The sequence below is a fragment of the Empidonax traillii genome, unplaced genomic scaffold (genome assembly GCF_003031625.1).
Source record: "Empidonax traillii isolate 1590-97213 ecotype Southwest subspecies unplaced genomic scaffold, ASM303162v1 scaffold151:size923898, whole genome shotgun sequence".
In the NCBI taxonomy this organism is placed as follows: Eukaryota; Metazoa; Chordata; class Aves; order Passeriformes; family Tyrannidae; genus Empidonax; species Empidonax traillii.
This window is the reverse complement of record NW_020955344.1, coordinates 12,214-34,182: the sequence shown is the minus strand read 5'-3', so window position 1 is coordinate 34,182 and position 21,969 is coordinate 12,214. Positions and strand designations below refer to the sequence as shown.

The 21,969-nt window shown below is 39.0% G+C and overlaps 1 protein-coding gene across 1 annotated transcript in view; it reads right to left on the bottom strand.

Annotated features, from left to right (window-relative positions):
* The window catches only part of RASA3 (RAS p21 protein activator 3), a gene marked incomplete at its 5' end in the record, with an annotated part of 33,904 nt that extends 15,573 nt beyond the window's left edge, over window positions 1-18,331 (bottom strand). The window contains 10 exons of the mRNA XM_027884649.1: window positions 326-432; window positions 1,553-1,676; window positions 2,523-2,597; window positions 3,484-3,598; window positions 5,497-5,645; window positions 6,476-6,632; window positions 7,133-7,237; window positions 11,159-11,238; window positions 15,463-15,535; window positions 18,251-18,331. Of these exons, the coding sequence (XP_027740450.1) occupies window positions 326-432; window positions 1,553-1,676; window positions 2,523-2,597; window positions 3,484-3,598; window positions 5,497-5,645; window positions 6,476-6,632; window positions 7,133-7,237; window positions 11,159-11,238; window positions 15,463-15,535; window positions 18,251-18,331 (1,066 nt within the window). The remainder of the gene's footprint in view (window positions 1-325; window positions 433-1,552; window positions 1,677-2,522; window positions 2,598-3,483; window positions 3,599-5,496; window positions 5,646-6,475; window positions 6,633-7,132; window positions 7,238-11,158; window positions 11,239-15,462; window positions 15,536-18,250) is intronic.
* Between the last annotated feature and the right edge of the window lie 3,638 nt (window positions 18,332-21,969).

Genomic DNA, 21,969 nt, shown 5'->3' with positions numbered 1-21,969 from the left:
AAACCACTAAAAGTCTCCAAAACATTTCCAACACTGCTGACAACCAAACATTATTGTAGTGCAGCAAAAATCAAGCAATGTCCATCTTTTCCACAGTGGTTTAGACCCTCTATCTTTTTCATCCCTAAATTTCATTGTTCTTCCCATATCTCCCAAGTTCTACACATACTTAGCCATTCAACATATGCTTCATATTCAAGATCTTTGAACTAACAAAGGTACTTTCCCTAAGGGTTTTAAAAGAATTAAAGAAAAAATCTCAATATACAGACTGTGGTGACAGAACTGTAAACATAGTTAGAAAAAAAATTGATATAGTACTTACTGGATGGTGTGGTGTAAGCTGAAAGAGGTTTGGAGAAAGAATGGCAGGAGCAAAGAATCTCAGGAAAATAAAGCTGCTGACAGCTGTATACCTCACATCTGGGTCACCTATTTAAAAAAAGACCTCTACTCAGCATTTCAATAATCCTTCCTTAAAAACCTCCTGAAATTATCAGAAAGCCTTCAGAAAGCTAGCTCTAGCATGTGCTGGAAATGTATATATTTGTGACTTACAGGATTAACTGATGATAAAGGATTTGGAACCAGAGATCATCTCGCCTAAACCAAGGAAATGTTAATGACAGCCTTTTTAAAAAAAGAACTGGGTTCCTGATACAAGCTACAAGGAGAACACCATTCACTTTTGATTTCATACAAACATCTGCTATCTATGCACTGAAGTAGGGTGAATAATTTACACAGTTTATGAAATGTTCAGCACAGAGGCCAACTCTCAGTTATCTAGTTATAGCCCTGAGCAGAAGTGTTGTACAAATTCCTGATGTTTCTATTCCAGTTTGTAGTTACCAAAAACACACCGTTTATTTATTTTAACATAAATCGCATGACAGCACAGTTAATGTTTTTTTTGCTTGAGCTTTTCTACTCCAGAGCGATTGTTTAAAAGCTGCATTTTTATTACTCTAAAACTTCCTTACTGTAATCTGCTTCCCTTCCTGAAAATACATAGGTCAGTTGTTTTTCCAATTCCAGTTTTATATTCCCACACACTCTCAGAGCCAAAACATCTAGGAGGGAGTGGAAAGAATTCTCTCTTGACAGCCAGAAAACCTTTGCAGCACATGGGCTTCTAGGGCAATGAGTTTGCAATAACTCCAATTTATAGAGTGGCCTTTATTACAGATTGACATATGAGGAGAAAGTAATTCTGCTGCATGGAGTCTGCAAAATGAGCCATTACAAAACCCTGAATATTTGCAAACTGAGCATACTCTGCAAACACTGAACTCAAACACATTCATAATGATCTTTTTAAATGCTGTTTTCCGCTAAAAGATGTTTACGAAAAAAATTCAAACTATCATTAAAAGTCATATTCTTTGTGGAATGAATAATCAATGGAAAACCTGCATTAACACACTCCAAATCATACTTTAGATAAACTGCTGTTCAGTTACTAAATCCACCAGGGATTTAGTAAACACAGACTGCACCTGTGTTTAAAAGCTATCAATTACATAAAATAAAACAATATGTAGAAACTCACCTTGAAAACGTTTGGCAGCTGATTCTCTCAGTGAGAAGAAAATATCACACATCACCGTAGGGCAGCTTACACCAGATTTTGTAATTACAGTAAAAATGCGATCAACATATTGCCTCAAATTTTCCTGAAGAAGTGTAAAAATGTATGACAAAATTAGTGTAAGTTTCTGCTGTGGCAAGTGGCACTATTCCTGGTTTTATTCATAATGGCATCATTAAAAGATTGCCACTTTCAACATCATACACTTGGAAAAAATCTCACACTCAATTATACTCTATTTGGTAAATGTAAAGAGTAACAATATCATTCCTATCAAAACCAAACATTAAATTATATCATTCCTTCCCATAGCACCATTTTCTACATCATCAGCAGAATCACAAAATCATTAAAACTGGGAAAGACCTCTCAGATCTGGAGTTCAATCATTAACCCAGTAAAAACAAGTCCACCAGTAAACCATGTCCCCAGCTGCCACAATCATATGCCTCTTGAAAATTTCCAGGGATGGTGATTCCACCACTTCCCTAGGCAGCCTGTTTCAATATCTGAACACCCTTACAGTGGAGAAGTTTTTCCCAATATCCACTCTAAACCTCCCCTGACACAACTTGAGGCCATTTCCTCTCCTTTTGTCACTTGTTGGGAGAAGAGGCCGAACCCCACCTTGCTACAACGTCCTTTCAGGTAGTTGTAGAGAAAGATGAGGTCCCCCTGGGCCTCATTTCCTCCAGTCTAGCCACAAGCTGAGTCATCCTTGTCCTCAAGGGCAGTGGCAGAAGTGATTAATTTTCTACAGGTTTATAGCATAATGTAAAACTGTTGTAAAACAATCATAGGGGTGGTGCTAAGAAAGCCTGCACTGTATTCTAATGAATGACAAAATTATTTGCAAAATCAAATGTCTGAGGACCTCAGTTAAACTTGACAGTGTAAACAGAGATTGTATCTTCAAAAATCTAATGCATACCCTGTTATTTTCCAGGTTTTCACCATCTTTTAATTTCACAGGATCAATTTCACAAGGTTTATGGACCTGGCAGATCTAGAAAAAAATATATGGAACAATATATATATAAGTTTATCTACAAGTAGAAAAAATTTTGTAAAAAGCATAATTCTTAAGTTTTTTTGAGGTAAAAGGCAAAAGCCCATTTTATAAATACTATTTTTCTTTTTGACAAAGTATCAAAAGTAAATTATATTATCTTTTTTTTTTTTCCAAAAAGCAGAAGCATAAATTAGTTCTACCCTTCCCTGCAACTGAAATGCAGAAATTTTCTTTAGACTTTTGCAAGCAAAGCTGTTCAAGAAAAGCCCTATTTTTCCAAAATAGTCAACTTCGGAAGTATATCCATATTCTTTAAAACTTTACACTTTCTGATGAAACGCTAAAGCAACAACAGCTGAAGAAATTGCCAAATCATTTAAAGGAAGTCTGTGGTCTGAAAGCATTGCCCAATTATTGCACTAAAATACCCACACTCACCACTCTGGACTGGATAGATAATAAACCATTGTTATAATACATGCATCACATGCAGAGTTATCTAAGAATAACTGTATTCCTTTATACCCACTGGATTAAATGTGTTACTTATAGCTTTACAGTAGCTTTCTGTTGCATATATTCTTTATTCATTAAGTTATTACTTTATGATTTTCTCAGAAACACTATATGCTAGGTTTTATAAAACAGTAATTTAGATTAATAAATAGAAATTTTCTTTTTCATTTAATACAGTCCAATTGTTTATGAGTTAGGCGACTCAGTTGTGGCTAAAGCAACACACAGGATTTTCATGTAGAAACAGACTATTAAGAATTACTCCTATAAAGTCATCTTAAAATGGGAATTAATAAGCAGTATTTGCTCCCTGGAGGCATTTACAGGGATATTTTATCAAATAAACAGTCTAAACTGTTCTTACCTCATCTATAATTGGCTTTAGTGTAACTTGCAGGTAATGCATCCCTGCCAGTTTCATTGTCTCGTCAATGCACTTGGAAGTCAATGAGTTTCCTCTGAAAATGGTGTTTGGATCTCTGGAAGGGAACAATTTTCTGTAATTCAGTGTCTTTGTAATAAACTGCTAATACATGAAAATAAAAGCAGCAGTGAAAGGTGACGAAAACCTGGGTTTGAATACGCAAGCGAAACCTCCCTTTAACACAGCCTGCCATTAAATGCAGTCCCACAGCATTTAGGGCACTTCCAGGGTATAACTGAAAAGCAGTAGTCATGGAAAGTCCAGAGGGACTACAGATCTTCTTTGTATTAGTGCAGTGTGCTCAGTGCACTGCCCAAACACACAGCAACATGCAGGCCCAAATCAAAGGAGTTCACATAAACGGGGGAAAATCACCTGTTTTCACATCCTACTGAACAGCATTAGTTTTACTAAAGGAAGGAGGCAGTGATTACAGTCTCACAACAACAGCGGACATTACACATGACCTACTACTTCCACCTACAAAAAAACCCACTTGTAAGCTGGGAGGGAGAAGAAAACAGAGTCATCTTTTCTGAAGGACTTACAGCACTGTTCTCTGATAACACTGTTAAAAACAATACAGATCCCAGTTCTGCCCTGAGACCTGATGTCATGTAGACTCATCTCGTGTTTTCCTGAAAAGCCCTTTGCACAGAATTCACCTTGTATTAGACATACAGCCACTGTGATTTGTAAAGCTTTAGCCAGCAGCACTATCATGTACCTGCAATTCCTTGCACAGCAATTTATGTTATTCAAATAGGTACATAATCAGTGACCTCATCTACAACCCATATCATCAAACCTTGTGCCTAGTGACAGCAAATCAACCTTGATATGAAGTTATTTGCCTGCTCTTGTACATATACTGATATCTTTTCTGTTGTTTACAGCTTACTACAACTGTACTCATTTACAAGCAGTGAATAACAGGATGAATTACTTTGCTGGATTTGTCATTTTTTTTCACAAAAAAAGTAAGCTCACTGCCTGTTACAAATGCCAGAAAGCCCTGAAAACACACACCATCTCTGCTGTTTTATCACAGGAACATGACTGACTAGAGAGCAGCAAATTTCCTCATACTGCAGCAACCAAGCTCTTTCAGCCAACCTGCAGTACAGAAAAAACACACCTACCTAGAGGAAGGAAAACACTTGATCCCTCAGACACTTTGAAAAGAGTCAACCCACACAAAGACTTTATTTTGTACAGAGGAAGCTCTTACTTCAGAGTCGGTATCTGCATTCCCATTAGCTCCCAATTGTCTCTTCTACTGTTAGTGAAGAGCATCACTACAGAGGCACAAGGCTTGTGGCAACAAATGTTCTTTAGGATCTGCCTGGTGTGAACACTCAATCTTACACTACTGAACTATCAGCCCCCCAGTAAGTCAAACAAGGGACTTAAAAGAAGCAACCAAAACAACCCAACTTTGTTTTCTGCTATCCCATGCCAAATCCAATCCCATCTTATTTCCTTCATCTTCTAACTGGAAAAATTAGACATATAGCTTGTCTTAAATATTCATTATTAGGAAGAAACGTGCTTTTTGTTTTGAACAAATTCAGCAAACGCTCAGCACTAGATGATTTACTTGCACATGATAAAGCTAAAACGATTTCATATGAACAGCTGAAGATAATGTAGAATTTCAGTTATCATCAACTATACTTAAGACTGAGAAGAATGAAAGTCCTTGCATTTGATCTTAAAATAGTCTTGCAAGTAGATTTCACAAAACCCGATGAGAATTCCTCCAAAAAATCAAACTCACCAGATCTTGAGAGCAGTGAAAGCATTTATAAAGAACTCTGCTACTGAGCTGGGAAAGAACAACTCTGACATTTTCTTTTGAAACTGCACGATTTTAGAAACTGAGTGGAGGATCCTAGCAGTAGCCAATGCAGAGCAGGTATGTTTGATAGCAGTTTGGTTTTTGGTACTTACTGAGTTCTCTTCACTTCAGCATTCGCAATGGCACTTATGAAAGGCACAATTCTGCCATAGTGTAAGAAAAGCCTGACAAGAGGTATGGCTGCTTCCTGTTTTTCTCTGCAAACTTCACCCAAAATGTGTGCAGCTGATGCTGAAACAGGCTGAACAGGGGAAAGAAATAAAAACTTTGAGAAATCCTTCCAGAAAAAGCATCCTTTCTTTCTTTTACCATTAGCTCCATAATGCTGAACCCCACATAACAGTTGCAATGGCCAGTTACCCAACGTCTGTACATAACATAGGTGATGTTACATCCCAGTTTTTGTGGGCTATAAGTTCTGATTGTAAGAGGGCAGCAATTTAAAAACTATTACAGTATAGTCTCCTCCCTCTTTCCCCCCCCAGTTTTTAATGGCTGTCTTTTCACTGAATGTCAATTGCCTGGGAAGCAAGTGAAGTGAGAGAACTCTATCTAACCCTCCGCAATTTCAAGTCTCAGTTGGTACAGAACCCAGTTCTTGCACTGAAAAAATAAAAGCACTGCTACAACTGTTAAAAATATACACAAGGGCACACAAGGTCCAACTCTGACGCTTCAGGAATAGTTCTTGGTTTGGGTTTTTCTCAATTATGCAAGCAAACATGGTCCTCTTCACTACAGGAAAACAACTGGTCAAACTGAAGTTTACTTTGCATTTTCACATGTAAAATAAAAAAGTCACAGAGAATATGCTGCTGCTAAAACCACTGGTGTTCCTGGGTGTGCCTTTACCCACCATACTGCATGCAGATAAAGATCTCTGCAGGGACTGAAAACAAGCACCAGGTATATGCAAAGCTTAACAAGGCTCTCAGATGTGAAGAAAAAGCTGACCTCTCTGGTAACTAAAATCTATGGTGCCAGCAAGATAGTGACAAACATTCAGAGACCCCTGGGATGTTGTTTACCTGTTTATCTGCAGGTATACAACAAACAGCACAAGCAAATTACCTCAACATCTGCAGATTTCAGCAGGACGTCTCTAAGTGGACTGTAATAGTCTGAGGAAAAAACATGGTCCTCAGTGTAAACCACATTTAACCTTAAGGAACCAAGGTCATCAGGTTTCAATGACTTGTTACCATTATCTCTGGGCTGCAGGAAATACCTGATATGCAAAAAATAAGACAAAGTTTGTGCTGAAACACAAGATTATCTCAGGCTATACATGAACACATAGAAAATGTACAGACACACAGAGTATTTATATATATCTATAAAATCCTTGAGAGCTCTGAATCAGAGTTTTTTAGTAAGTTTGCCAGTCTATTTTGCACCAACTGCAACATGGGAAGTTCTGAACATAAGTTTTATGTAGTTATGATTAAAAACCCACACACTAAAACCATGGCATTGATGATGAACTGCAGTAAATAATATCATAAAAACAACACATTAGAACTCCCACATGCAACACAGAGGCAGACTGAAACCTCTAATCACATTATCAAAACTTCTTGTTCTTACACTAGCTAAGATTACTTTGGCTTGCTTACAAAAAAGATACAAATTAAATCCATTTAAACTTTATCACATAGCAGTAATTACTCTAAAGTCTTCAGAACAGACATGTTTCTACTTATTTTCCAAAAGAAAAATGTCAAATACCATGCTTCGTAAGAACTAGACTGTCGCAGAAATTTCAAAGGGAGTCTCAGTTCTCCTAGAAACTCATCACCAAACTTCAGGTTACTGGCATTCCAAAGATCAACCCTATATTAAAAACAAATAAAAACATTAATAATAAGTTAAAAATAAAACCAAATAATTCCAACCTTTTCTCCAAATTTGTTGGGTTTTTTCCCCTCAAGGCTATGAGTTAGAAAGACTTAAAACTGTACAGCAGTGGTTTCCAAACAGTAAAGTGATAACCTTACCTTAGATTTCTGAAGTCTTGCAATTCACCTCCATGAAACACCAGTGAGAAAAATCATTTAGATTAACTTTTTCTCAACTGCACTGTTTCCACTATCCATATTGATAAAGATTAGGAGGGCTGGGATAGTTTGGCTATTCCAGGAAATGGAAAAATAGAGGTAAAATGACATCAGGGGAAAAAAGTGCAAATTTAAGGACTCCATACTGTCAGTCCCTGTCTAATTTGGTACTATCAGCAGCTAAGCGGCAGCTTTATGGAATTAGGGTGAATGTCTATGCAGTCCTTCCCAGCGTTCTAGTTCCAGGGAAGATTCACTATCTCAAGCTTACATATTTTGGGCACCTACACTAGCCCTGTAGAGATATTCAAAGCCTCAGGATAGTTTCTGCCATTCTGCATAATCCATGTATTGACTGGAGCTTACACAATTTTTGGCACTCGGTCCCTCACATTTGGGAAGTTCTGGTATGTATCTCTAGATGCTACTTTCTTATGCTCTTTAACACTAGGATGGAAAAAAAAAAAAACTACACTGAGATTCAAAGCAGGAGTCCTGGTGTCCAACCTAGCATTTTGAAGATAAATGCTACTACATCCACCTCTAAGCAAAGGTTTCAAACTCCAAGGTACTGGTTTCTGTAATATTTTAAGGTTTCCTCTATAAGGCATTTTTATTATAAAACAAGCTCAGCTGACTATTTTGCAGCTAAGTGACAGATTGAATGTGGCATAATCTTTGGGGGGACAGAGGGAAAGGTACATGGGAAGAAATACAGTTTTTTTAATAATGATGATTTTTAGAAGAGCAACCTAAATTTTGATGAGGTGCAAAGTCTTTGTGCCCCAAAAATCACGGACATATTTACACAACCTTCCTAGTCTCAAGCAAGTCACAGCAGACTTGTCAAGGCATGGATGTTGAGGACCCTGCTAAAGGCTTATACACTCTGAGCCTTGTATCTGCCAGCAGTGTCTCATGCATCAAATATCATACATTAGACATACCATCATCTCACATTGCACATGTGCTAGGTCAAGTTCTTCAAACTCTGATATTTGACAGTATTTCTGCAGGACAAGAATGCTCCAAAAGGAAAAAAACTTCTTGAAAACTCAACCTCCTCTTCCCTTTATTCATATTTGGTGGGTTATTATCTTGCTAACAAGTTCAAGTAGCTAAAAGTAGCTTCAGGAGTAAAAGAATCTTTAAGCCTATTTACACTGTCAAAATTTACCAAGTATTTACAGGTTGCTGGTTTCTAGTTTATCCAAACTCAAGATGCCAACTAACAATAACACATTCAAACAGAGAGCCAATGGATGTTCCACCCTGTTAAAGAAAAAAATCAGTGCCAAGGATCTGTACAAGAGGAACTAGGAAGTTAAAGTAGATGTCACACTACACAGTAAGCAAAGCAGGCATGCAAATTCTGAAATTATTGGTTTGTGCTCTTGGAGTACAAAGAGCGAACAGCATTCATTAAATATCTTAATACAGAGACCTCAAGATTACTTGTTTCCCAAGATTTTTAAAAGGCAAGATTATGACAAGTATTATTCTGAAACTGGACAGATTGTAGTCACAGAAAGAAACAAACAGTAGAGAGGGGGAGGAGAAACAATGAGTTCACCAGAACATCTGGTCCCCAAGTGTTGATATGTCCTGCCTACAACTTCCTACACCCACTCAAAAAGAGAAAACTTTCATAGCTTTAGAGAGAAATCATGAGAGATTAAGTCTCCTCTTTACCCTGTGGTACTGTATTTTTCTCTAGAGAGAAAAAGAAAACAAATCCCCAAACCCATAAATTGTGTGATCCATCCAGAGGGCATGGGTGCAACCTAACTCTCACTAAACAGTGGAGGAAGTGAGCGGGGGCAGAAGGGGAACCTGAGACGGAAACAAAAACACTCTGTCCTACAGGGGACAAAACCTCTGAGCAGAATTTGTCCAACCAAGATTAGTACTTCATCTGCTTTTGCTTATTATTTAGGTACTTAATCTTTACCCGACTATTTTGTAAGCCTCCTCTCAAACTGTTCATCTTTATCACACTGTGATACACTGATTTTCAGGAATGACAGACTTTTCTGAAGCTCAGTTCCACATACATTATTGTTGCAGTCATTTGTCCAGAAAATATACTTGGTAAGTAAAACAACTGTACAATTTCATTTAGTCCAGTAGTACAAAATAAGAATTACTGAAATATTATGCATTGTGTAACCACTGCTCAACATTGCCCAGGGTCCCCTTCCAAACTACCACAAAAACTATCAGAGAATCCTAGCTTTCACTTAAAATCAACGTATGGCTGAGCATCATGGTTATAAAGACTAGACTGGGACTCCCAAGACGTGGTTTAGTTGCTCATTCCATCCCATATATCCCATAGGACATGGAACATGTTATTTCCTATCTGCCTACACCATGCAAAGTTTTGAAGAAATGCAGTCTAGTGCTAGGACTACAACATCTGCTGTGCTGCAACACTGACACCGCCAAACCAGCACAGTGCCGCGACCTGAGACACTGCCTGACACACAACCTGCACTGCCTGGCACAGATGTTCTCAGGAAGAGCACAGCTTTTGTCTCTCTCACATATGAGTAGTTTCCCTTTCCTGCCTCACAGAGCCGTGGCAAATACAAATCCATTAATGGTCTTGTAGCACTGCAATACTACATTGACAAGCTACATGAACCAGCAGCTGTCAAATTAGAACAGCCCTCAACCCATTCATTTGTGAACATAGATGCATTTTGCTTGCTAGGACTAAGTACTGTTCCCTCTTCCCAGTACTCCTCCTTTCCCTACAGCCAGTTGTACTTCTGAAGGAACTAGGGAACATTTGGGAGATGTCTCACTGCCTCTCTCATGGGAATACCCGGGGAGGAAAAGGGGTGCTACTATTCTCCCTCAACCTTTCTTCCTCCAAATGCTAGCATAAAGGCAAGGGGAATTTCTGATCATCTGATGTAAACACAGCAATTTTCATCTACAATGCATCCATATCACCAGATGGCCTAAGTCTCCAAGTTTCAATGTACGTGATGGTATGATGCATGTGATATCTTCAAGTTTCGTACCTCTTACTGTTTTCTTCTCTCCACTCTTATACTCATCTGTCCCCAGAGATGCTGTTGACTGGGCCTCAGCAGGGCTTAAAATAGTATTGAGAGGGTGGCACGGGGTGGGGCAGGGTTGTTTTGGTTTTGAAATCAGAATAGCTCTTTTCCTGTGCAACTGATTTCACTTTTATCATACCAAATCTTGCAATAAGGGGTTAAAGTTTGGCAGGCAAAAGAGAAGAGAAACTGCCTCTGCTCCAGAAAAACTCTGAGTTCAAGAGTTTCTTTCCAGGGAAGAAGGACCTTATAAGGGTTGCTAAAAGTAAGAGATAAAAGAAAATACACTCTTTAACTGAGAGCGTCATAGAGCCTCTGGGCTCTCCTGGGAAACTGAGGGAGGAAGGGAGGGAGGAAAGGGGAGCAAAGACATAAAAAGCTGTGCTTAATGACAACCACACATTAGCATACACACAGTATATACAGGATACAAAGGAAAACCATCACATACACCCAAGATACAACCTACATGACAGTAGAGGTAAACGAACATACAGATGCAGAGATGAAGCCCCATCTTGATTTATCAACAGTAAAACCACACTTGCCACTTTGAAAACAGGATCTACTACAAAGTTACACAACTAAGGAAGACAGTTTTGTACTAATGAATTATTTTATATTACCTAATCTCCATTTTGTCAACTTCATCAACATCTTCAATATCAAAATGGGATTTCTTGTTGTAGCTACTGGGTCTTGTAACCTAGTAAAAAGGAAGAAACTTTAACAGCTTATCTGATACAAGAACTTTCTGATATAACTCGTACAAAGCTTTGGAAGACCACTGTCTTTCACTATCAGCAGAGACTTCAGTGCTGATACTGAAAACATTCATGCAAGTGAATAAACATGTTGACTAAACAGATTCCTGACTATACAAAAGTGCTGGCTACACAGTCACAACCAAGAGTAACTAGATACTCCATAGTTTCTTTACAGAGAAAGAACATCTTTAATATTACTATAGCACTTCGAGTTTACATTAACAACAGAAAAACACCACTGGAAGGAGCACCATTTTTATAACCCATCTAGAGAAATAAAAGGGCAATTAATATTTGGGTTTTAAATACAGTTGTACAACAGATGCCCTGAGGCACTCTGAAGAGAGTGGAGGAGGAATGAAAACGACCCTTAAAAACACTTTGCAGTGTATCGACTTAGAATTAGGAAGTTCTGTCTGCCCTGATATCCTGAAAGTCAATTTAACCTGCCCATACAACAAACACAAAGCAGATTAATTTTCCAAGAGACCATTGCCTGTGTTGTGCATATCAGAATATAGAACCAGTTGTGAAGTTCACCAACCATATTTCCAAGACTGATTAAATAGCAAAGCACAGGCCAAAAAAAAAAAAAAAAAAAAAAAAGGAAATCTGTAAGTGTAGTACATTAACAAAAAAGGTTTTATACAAACATTTCTTAAAATCTGTTTTCTAGCATGACTATAAAAAGACTTTGATGGTTGTGTTTTTGTACAGTGTGTCAGAAACTTGAGAAAAAGGCTACCCCGCCCAGCTGAAACCACAGCAGGAACTGATCAAATGCACGGGTGTATGATGTGTGGGTTCAGCTCTTGGTTGCACACAGAAGCTCAACTTTATTGTAGGTTTGAATACACTTGCAGCTTAATGCTTCCTACTCACAAAAACTGGCTTTTATTGTAAACTTGACTTCTTGGGTTTGTACTGTACATGAGAGGCAGATGGCACAAACAAGGGAGGAAACGATATAGCTGCCTAAGTGGAGAGGAATCAGAAAAGAATCTTTGGCACAGGACACTCAGAGTCTTTTCAAGGTGAAACATAGAAACTAGAAGGTACTGGCAGCACTGGAGAACAAACGTCATAGACTAATGAAATAAAATGCCCAAAAGCACAGTGGATTTAAATACAGTCTACAGCTTCAGCACCTAAGTACAGATTTCCTCACCCTAGCCTTGCAAACACTGTCTTCACTGTTACTGCAAATTTTCCTACAAAACTGCAAATGACATTTGCTACTACCATTGTGAAGCCAACGGTGTCATTGTTAATGAGGATGCAAGCTTTTAAGTCTTATTATCTGTAATACATGAGTTGTTTTAAAAAGCTAAAGCATAAGTGTAACTTATGGCATGTCCCTTTTAAATAAACACTTTTCTAAGAAGTTTTGCTGGAATCTACATGTATGAGTATCTCTGTTCACCTGTACAACTGTTTAGGATGCACATTAATACAGCTCAAGAGTGGTATTCCTAAAGAGATAGCTGTATGGAACTGAAGGTGAGGAAACTCCCAGTCCACGGTGCTGAACTAGCCGCCACATAACATTTCACAAAAGAGGGGGCACATTTCTGCTGTGTTGGTCCCCTTCCTCAGGCAAAGCTGAAAAGTTGTTTATTAGCTGCTTGTTTGTTTTCCAGCACGTGCAGGTTCACAAGCAGGTCCCCAGCACTCCCCCCTTCAGTTCCTGCAAGAAGGCCATTTTCCTGTTGCAGCATGCAGAGTTCCACATCACACTGCAGCTGAAGTGGTGATAAAAATGGTTCCTAACTATCAGGTGCAAGTTTCACTCACAACATCCCTTAAATAAGCCCTTCTATTTCCCAAACCAATTGTAAGCTATTTTCTGTTTAGAAAACTAAATCTACAACTTTTTAGGTGTAGAAAGGTAAGCTCCCATTCACTGCCTTTTACAGATCAGCTGCTTCTTGGAGGCATGGAAAATCACTGTGCTAGCAGACTTCAGGAAAGCTGATGAAGCTGTTTGGAAGCAGAAAGTGACACCGCTGTCAAAACCATGGATCTGTGCAGCTCCACAGGAATTGGAGCACTTTTCATGCACCAGCCACAGGTCTGCCCACATCTCATTAGTGAATGTACTTCCCAGTCACAGCAGTTCTTCTGAACCTTATTCCTTGAAGACGTTTAGCCTGATAAGTATTAACTACTCTCAAAATGACATAAATCTATGATGGCTCTGTCTGCACTAAGGGTATGTTTATGTTTCAGAATTCTGGCTGATTCAGACATTTCCCAAGCTCTGCTCTTACCCACACAGAAATAATTTTGCTCTGAGTTAGCAGAACAATTGGGGCATGGGCTTGAATTCAGGTTTTGCTTCTGCTGGTACTTGCACGCAACCCAGCTCTCAGCACAAAGGCAAACTAAGTAAGCCTCCAGCCCCCTCCCTCCCAACTCCAGCTGGAAGATGCTTTGTTTCTCTCTTTCCTCTCCCAATATGGCACCACCTACCAAGTTCAGCGTTTAAATACCAAACGTTTGCTGTTCCTGCAGCACACAGAAGGCTGAGGAATCAGATAGGTGAAGTTTTTATGGTTTACAGTCTGAATTCCCAGATTACATTCTCATTTAAAAGTTCTAACTGACAGGCACCTCCAGAACTGCCTGTGTTAAGAATAGTGAAGCCAATTTTAGTTTATTTACATATAACATCAGCTTGTGTCACTGCCAAAGACTGCAGTTCTGGGCCAGGACTGAAATCCTGGGCAGCCTTGAGCAAACACAGACACCTCAGTGCAGTTTCAGCACTCAGGATCATGGAATCCCTCCCCCGCCAACAACATTCATGCAGCAACTCCACAGAGTCTCACAGAGCCAGGCACAAAAGCAGGGCAGTTATATCCTAGGATGAGATACACTGGTTTAGCGAAGGAAAGATTATCTTAGATAACTATCCTGGCCAACCCTCATGGCTTCCATCCCTTTGGGTACTGAGAAAGTGCCCCTGCCAATAAAGAACTTGCTATATCTGTTCCTTGTATCCAAACACATTACATCAACAAGAGCACATTTCTGCTAGTATGACAGACTTTAGATTAGTCAGTGCAACTATAGGCTTCTAGGCAAAGATAGTGGTTTGTAGAAGGGAGAGGAAGACAGCAATGCCAAAAATTACATGTGCACTTCATATCTGTACAGTGCACCAGCACCTGTATGACTCCTCTCTCCCCAGCTATCCCTTTCTGATGTGCCTTGTCTGTATCCCAGAACTGATTCGAGAAACCACAGCCATAGGTGTCATCCCTATGCCAGCAACAATTTCTTATGCAAATGTGACCTGAATGATGCAGGCCGTATGAGTGGAAAGGGGTTTTCAGTATATGCCAACTGCACAGGGCTACTCTGGTTTTTCATCAACTTTGTGTTCCAGACACACTCTTGAGGTGTCTACTGAAATAGAAGAGTTGAGCAGAGACCAGGACTACGATGTCCAACAGAAAAAGAAAAGAGAAAGATACACATGCTTTAGAAGACAGAATGAAAAGTTTCAAGGGCCATCTAAATTATAAACACATGCACATATACGTATGGACGCACCACAATTACAGCTACTCTTGCCAGAAAGAACCGAAATCAGTACTTTCACAGAAGTTATACTTTATCTTAACTGGACTTGCTGAAAATGCTCTGTATTAAATAAAGCTGTAGAGGTGTCACCCACTTGGAGAAAAGGCACTGGTATTGCAGCAGACTGGTAGACATCCAGAACAAGCAGTTTAAGTGTATTTTTCCACTACAGTTTTCAGTATTCCTAAGGAGATAACTTTCCTCCCACTGACTGGGAAAGACAGGGTGGAGCAGCTTTAAAAAAAAAAAAAAATTCATTTCTCTGTCGGGGGGGCTGTTTTTTGGGGTTTTTTTAACCCATATTTAACTGTACTTTTCAAAAGTCTACTGGGATGAGTATAAAGCCTGTTGCTTAGAAGTGCCCAACTTAAAGCTTTTCCTACAGAGCAGCTGAGCTGAAGCAACATACCGCTCCTTCAGCAGACGGGTAGTCTGATCCCGGTACTTCTTTCCCCTGCACCATGCATTGAAACAGTCTTCAAAGACGACAGCTGGCACAACATGGAGCAGGATGCTGTGCCAACTATCTACAGTATAGTATTTCAGCTTATCACCCATTCCTTTGAAATACCAACCTCAAAATAAAACACTTCATCAAAATGTGGATTGTTGGTCTTCTTTTTAACTTTAGTCTTTTTGGCTTCCGATCTGAATTAAGGAAACAAAAGAAACAAACAAGAAAAAAAAGGGTAAGAGACAGCATTAGCAGAAGTGTGATCCTAAAACAGTCCCTTTAGAGGAAATAGCCATCCACTTGATTTATCTGATAAAACTTGAATGATATGTGGCTCCAGCACAGCAAGGCACAGACATTCGCACACATTTAAGAGAGAGATTCAATGCATGCCTGTTTTTCTGAAGTGGCAGTAACCACCATTTGTTATCCTCTTTTAAACACAAGCTCTTGAACCCTGATTCTGTCACTTGCTTGATCCAGCAGTCTTCTATCCATACAAAGTAACTGTCAAGAATGGGACCCTGAGCACCAATAGTGTCTCAGGGAAGATTGTCTCAGTCTTGATGCAACTCAAAAATTCCCCATACTCTAAAAACACAGGAGACGAAGACTAACACAGCTATTTCTGGGATTTGTATTTATAATCCTGGCCTGAGGAATCAATGGCTTTTCAGTAATGTTAGATAATAAAAAAACCCAGAATGACTTCTTCAGCAAGAATACTTTTATTGCTGTATTACCTTCCCTTTCCCTGCAGCTTAGTTAATATTACAGTGGCAAATTATAATAAGAAGTGTTGAGCAGAAGTCTATTTCTACTATTCTGTAGGAACAAGGCATGGCAGACCTCCTCCCAGCCACTCACCAGGCCTGACCAAGTTTAGCACTGCCCATTCATCCTCCAAGGCTTTTAGTTACAGATATCTAACTGCTTGGTGCTGGGCTAGAGCCATCCAATGCATTTCTCACAGGCCAGCCAACAGCTGTTTGATGACTTCCAAATGTTATGAACCTGTGCTTGATTTGTTCTCATTACCTACAAGAGAAAAGCTCTGTGTTGTCCTGTGTCACCCATCTTCCCCTACATCTCTGCAGGCATAGATAAAACAAACACAGATGGAGAGGCACATCAGCCATGTGGAAAACTGACCTACTAATCATTTCATCCCAACATTTATCTGTCATTTCTCACGCACCAAAGCTGCTTAGATAGGTTGTAACTGCTTATATTAACGGGACAACTCTATGCATTTCACAGAGATCAAGTAAAGCTGGGTCCAATTCTCTATGCTGCTATAGGCTTCCCATGTGACTTGAATGGGCTTGTCCATGACTAAACAATGTTTTCCCATCTATAACACAGGAATAGAAAGAGTTTTGATCAGGAAGTCTGATGATGGCTCCGTAAGTACAAATCACACAATAAACAGCAGCACATTTGTTGAAATTTTTATTCTTGGCATTGCAGCTGAATAAAGCAGCTTTCCTACTCTAAAATGAGAGGCACTGAAAAATCCAGAGAGGAGAATGATGTACAGATTAAGAATATCCCACTATTCCTAGGAGAAGCTGAGAGATAAGAGAGACTAATCGCCTCCAGGACATAGGACAGATTGCCAACCCCATCTCATCAGTCACACTTGCCAACCAACCTCTTTACCGATAAACCCATCTGGGAGGGGACTGGGAAGCAGGATGTAGAACGGGAGGTGATTAAGGCAGCACAATTACTGAGCAATTACAAAGCAGTGGATGGGAATAAGCTGCATGCTGCTTGCTGGAGATAGGAGGCAAGCCCTCTCCCCACAACAAAAGCCAGACAGGAATAGGATAAGGCTACGCTCCTTATTCTGAAGGGAAGTACTTGATCAACAGTCATACATTATCCAGCCTGGGAGGTGGAGGGAAGCTGACAAAGGTAAGTTTGGTCATTCAAGGGTTAGTGAAACAATCTCCTTACAGTTTCAGTAACAGCCATCCAGTGCCATCTGAAACAAGGTACAGGCTTAAAACAAAGCGTATAACTCAAAATACACAGCTCACTAATGGAGACAAGGCACAATGCACATAGACAAAGATGAAGAATAAAGACAAGCTCAAAGACTCCTCTGCATGCAAGGTAAATATTTGTTAAGAATGCTTTTTATTTATAGTATTTTCAAGAAATTGTTCTAAAATATTATTAATATTATGCTACCAAATCTGATTCTTTGAGGTCACAGCAGAGCTGTTTTGTTTCTAAAATGACACAGACATAAACGATGACTTTAGATAAGCAGAAAAAAAACAACAGTGACATCCAACAGCATGGGAAATTTTTATAACAGACAGGAAAATTGAATCTCAAATTTAAATGGAGGAGTATTATACAGAATCTCATCACTAAAACCTCATTCCAAATTTTATCCATGCTATTATGTCTGCATATATCAAATTATAGGACTAAGCCACATAGGGGCTTTGACATACACAATAATACATAATTTGCCACACCTTGAAAGCAAAGACACTAAATATTCACATACAAACGTGCATACTCTGCAAGATGCTGATGTATTCAGATTTTTCTTCTGCCCCTGCCCAAAATTAGGCAATGAATTTGCTCAAAAACTGGCCTCCAACTGTGAGGTGAGAATATGCATAAATTAAGCCTAACCACAAACTATATACTACAGGATATTCAAATTATTCTGAGATTATTCAGATTTTTACATAAATCAAAACTGAAACAAGCCTCGAATTACTTATTCTAGTATAATCAGTAGCTCATACACACACCAACACTTAACATATTCTAGCAGTCTCTAAATACTCCCAGCTGTCCACCTGAGAATGCAGATTTTTAATAGGCAAAGCAAACAGAAACCATCCTTATAAAATAGAAGCTCTTGAACGTGCGATACTTGCCTGGAGGGTCCTGCTAAGGTGACAGTGGCATAGGGATCACATTGCCCGTTCACAATGGGCAGCCCTTGGCACTCTAAAACTCTAAAAAAGAAGAAAACGAAGACAAATCAATTAAATGCAAAGAAACTGGAGCAAAAATAAAAGCAAGCCTTTTTATCCTGTTCCCTTTTCATAATACTTTACACTATGGAATTGAAATGTCACTAAGCAGAAATAGTTAATTTATACCTGAACTTGAAAACACATTTTGGTCTTAAATACTAACTTTATTGAGGTCAAAAATGCTGGTAAATTACTGAGAAACCTTAACTCAAAGGATTCTTATTATGCAAGAACAACAACTGAAGGTTCATGAAGTAAGAGTCTGCTGTCAAGTTGGGAGCTGTCAGCGCTTTAAAATTCTGTGACAACTCATTTAACCAAAAGCCATAACCAGAATTTACTTCTGTAACAGAAGATTAAAAAAACCCACACAGACAGCAGTAGTTAGGTAATTCCTCAGAATAACATTCATGAAGGCCTCGATGCTTTTAACAAAATTCAGCATGGCCTTATTTGTAAAGGTGTGTTAACAACAGACCAAGAGACAGTATGACACAACCCTATTTCTCCATGTTTAGCAGCTCTGCACTGAAGCACTGGAGGGACAACATGGAACAAACTGGGGTTTGTTGCACTCCGTGGTAGGAAAGTTGCATTTCTGCACTTTCATTTCAACACCCCTTTGGTGTTGAAATGGTGTTTCTTTTCCCCTTTGAGGGAGAAGAAGAAGAAAAAAAAAAAAAAAGGAAAAATAAGAAAAAACCCAACACAACTTCCCCCCAAAAGTGAGAAAATGTTTCACATTTCACACGTTAAAACCTACTGAGGAAAACAGCACCAACTGGAAACAAAGACAAGCCAGTTGCTAGGCCTTTCCCTCCTGAAACAATTTCTGCTTCCAACAGGTAAGCCTGCTGGGCTAAAGTATTTATACAATTACAACTGGAAAATTTCAGTGAAAACAAACCCTGAAGCTCTTTGGGCAAGTGAGTAGTACTATCATTGCAGCATGAAATATCTTGCAAACAGAAGAAAAGCAATATCCATCTGAATGTTTTCAGAGACAGTAATTTTGATACAAAAAATACTAAAAAGATCAATAGATAAAAATTCAGTAACAGATAGCGCTCCCCAATCTTATCCACACAGCAAGTTATTTGTTAACATACAATGTGGACTTCAAATACAGTTTAACTACAGACCTATTATTACTTACTCCACAGAGAGGGAGGAAAAAAATTAATATTTTGCACCAACACAGAAATCATTTTTGTACCAGAAGAGGTACAAGAAGATCACACTAAGGGGCACACACACAGATGAAGCGACACACTACATTCCTAGCTGGATTCTCCTACCCATGATCCCTCAGAATAAAGGCTAAGTAACTGGCTTTTAATACAGACAGCCCCCAATAATGCACTCACAAGTGACTCACAAGCTTCTCATTTGCATAGCCCCTATATGCATGGAAAAACATTATGTTATTAACTTAGACAACTCGTCATTGCTGATTCACTAACACTAGAATTATGTTCTGTATTCTGGATATGCAAGTGAAATCACAGATCAAAACCACAGAGAAAGTCAGGAAAAATGTGGATTGCAGAAGCCTAGTGCTGCTTTTATTTCTGGCCTATTATTTCACTACAAGCTCACCTTCCACAGAGATAGAATTTAGAAGCCTCCCAGCTGCCTAGTTTAGCAGGTATCTGATATTCCAGAGTGCTACCACACAGAGGCAAAATTCAAGTCACAAATTCTAACCCAGCACCACCTGGAAATGTAAGTGCAAACTCCAATAACCCTCAACATCAAGCAACACACAGAATGCTCAGTTTGTTTGCCTAAACACATGCACATATACTGCCATTTGAGATGACTTAGTTTATTTCCCCATCCCTCGTTGCTGCTCCAGAAAGGCAGGAGGTACTCATGTAACACGTATATTTGACAGCCCCACGTCTTTTAAGAGGCCTTATAAATAGACCAGATGCCTATTTTCAAGCCACCAAGTCCTACTCCAAATTCACCCAGCCTACCTTAGAGAGAAAGTGTAGAATAAACTTTTTTTGCACATATAATACAAATACTCAAAATTGTTAGGGGAAATGCCACTTCTTAATTTAAAAAAGGCAGATGTGAATAGAAAGAACATTTATGAAGAGTTTTACATTGTAGTCTTCTGACAGAGTATTTGTCAGTGCATGAGGAAAAAACAGTAAGTACCAGCAGAAAGTTTTTATGAAGAGGCAGGCGCAGCTTGATTTTCTTACAAGTAAAGGACAGACTACTTTGCTTCCAGTGGTCTTTACACTAGTATGACTACATTCACAGCAGAAGCACTTTGCCAGTGAGCTACAGCATGACTGCTGGTAATTATTTCAAGATAGCAGATGTTGCTTGAACACATTCCTGTTTAACAGAACAACTTTACTGCCCATCCTGCCTTCCAGTGCTTCCTTAAGGCAGCCTGTAAGTTCTTTAAAATTAAACTCAATATCATTATAGCAGTCAGCCAGTTCTCTGCTGTTGATGAATGGCATCTAAGAGAGCTCTCATCCATACAGGAAGAACTATGTGAAATTTAAATACAGTATGAGCACGTTCAGAGTATGAGTCCTGTTTTAGCAAAAGCAGTCCTTTCAAGAGTATGCAGACAATAGAAAGTGATCCCAGAGATCATGATCTACAGATCAAATCACTACATGCACACACACACAAAAAAAAGTCACAGATGAATCTGAATGATAGAAAGTGTGAACTTACTTAAACAAAAAATATGCATACCTTATCTATACACATATGCAATGACAGGATCTATTCTAACATGGCCAAGTAGAAGAACTTAAGGGTTTTTTGTGTGTGTGTGTGTATAGCCCTCTGTCATTATCACATCAACTGTCAGCAATGGTAGCTCAGGTGGTTAGAGCATGGTGCTGGTAAACACCAAGGTTGTGAGCTTGATCCCCTTATGGGCCATTCAAAGAACTGGACTGGATGATCCTTGTGGGGTCCTCTGTGATTCTAAAAAGGCAAACAGTATCACCAGCTGGTTGGAGACAACACAGAAACGTATATCATTGGGCACCCATATCTTGAATTGTGTGTGCTCTACAAAACACATGGAGGACAACTTCTAATCACTCCCAGCTCTCCCAGCTCTGTACTCTCCAGCTCAGAAAACAGAAGTTATCCATTCACAAACAGCTTACAAAATCATGAATGGTGTGGAGAACATTTCCTCACAAAATAAGAATTATGGGGCACTGAATTAAACTATCAGACAGCAGGTTTAAAATAAACAAAAGGAAGTACTTTTTCCACATAATGAAACTGCAAAACTTATTGCCATGGGGTGTCGCAGATGCCAAAAGAATACATGGATTCAAACCAGGAACTCATGGAGTGAAGGTTTGTAGGCAGCTATTAAACATTAATGCTCCATAAACCTCCTTCAGATCAGGAAATCCCAAATTAGTGATCAGGAAGGGTGCAACACTGGAGCAATCATACCACATTTGAATATCACTTATCATCAAGTATCAGAAACAGCACCAGGCTACACTAGAGGGGCATTTCACACAGTAGGGTAGTTTCTCTGTTCTCTGGGGAAAAAACAAAAACAAAACACCAAAAAAAAAAAAAAAAAAAAAAAAAAAAAAAAAAAAAAAAAA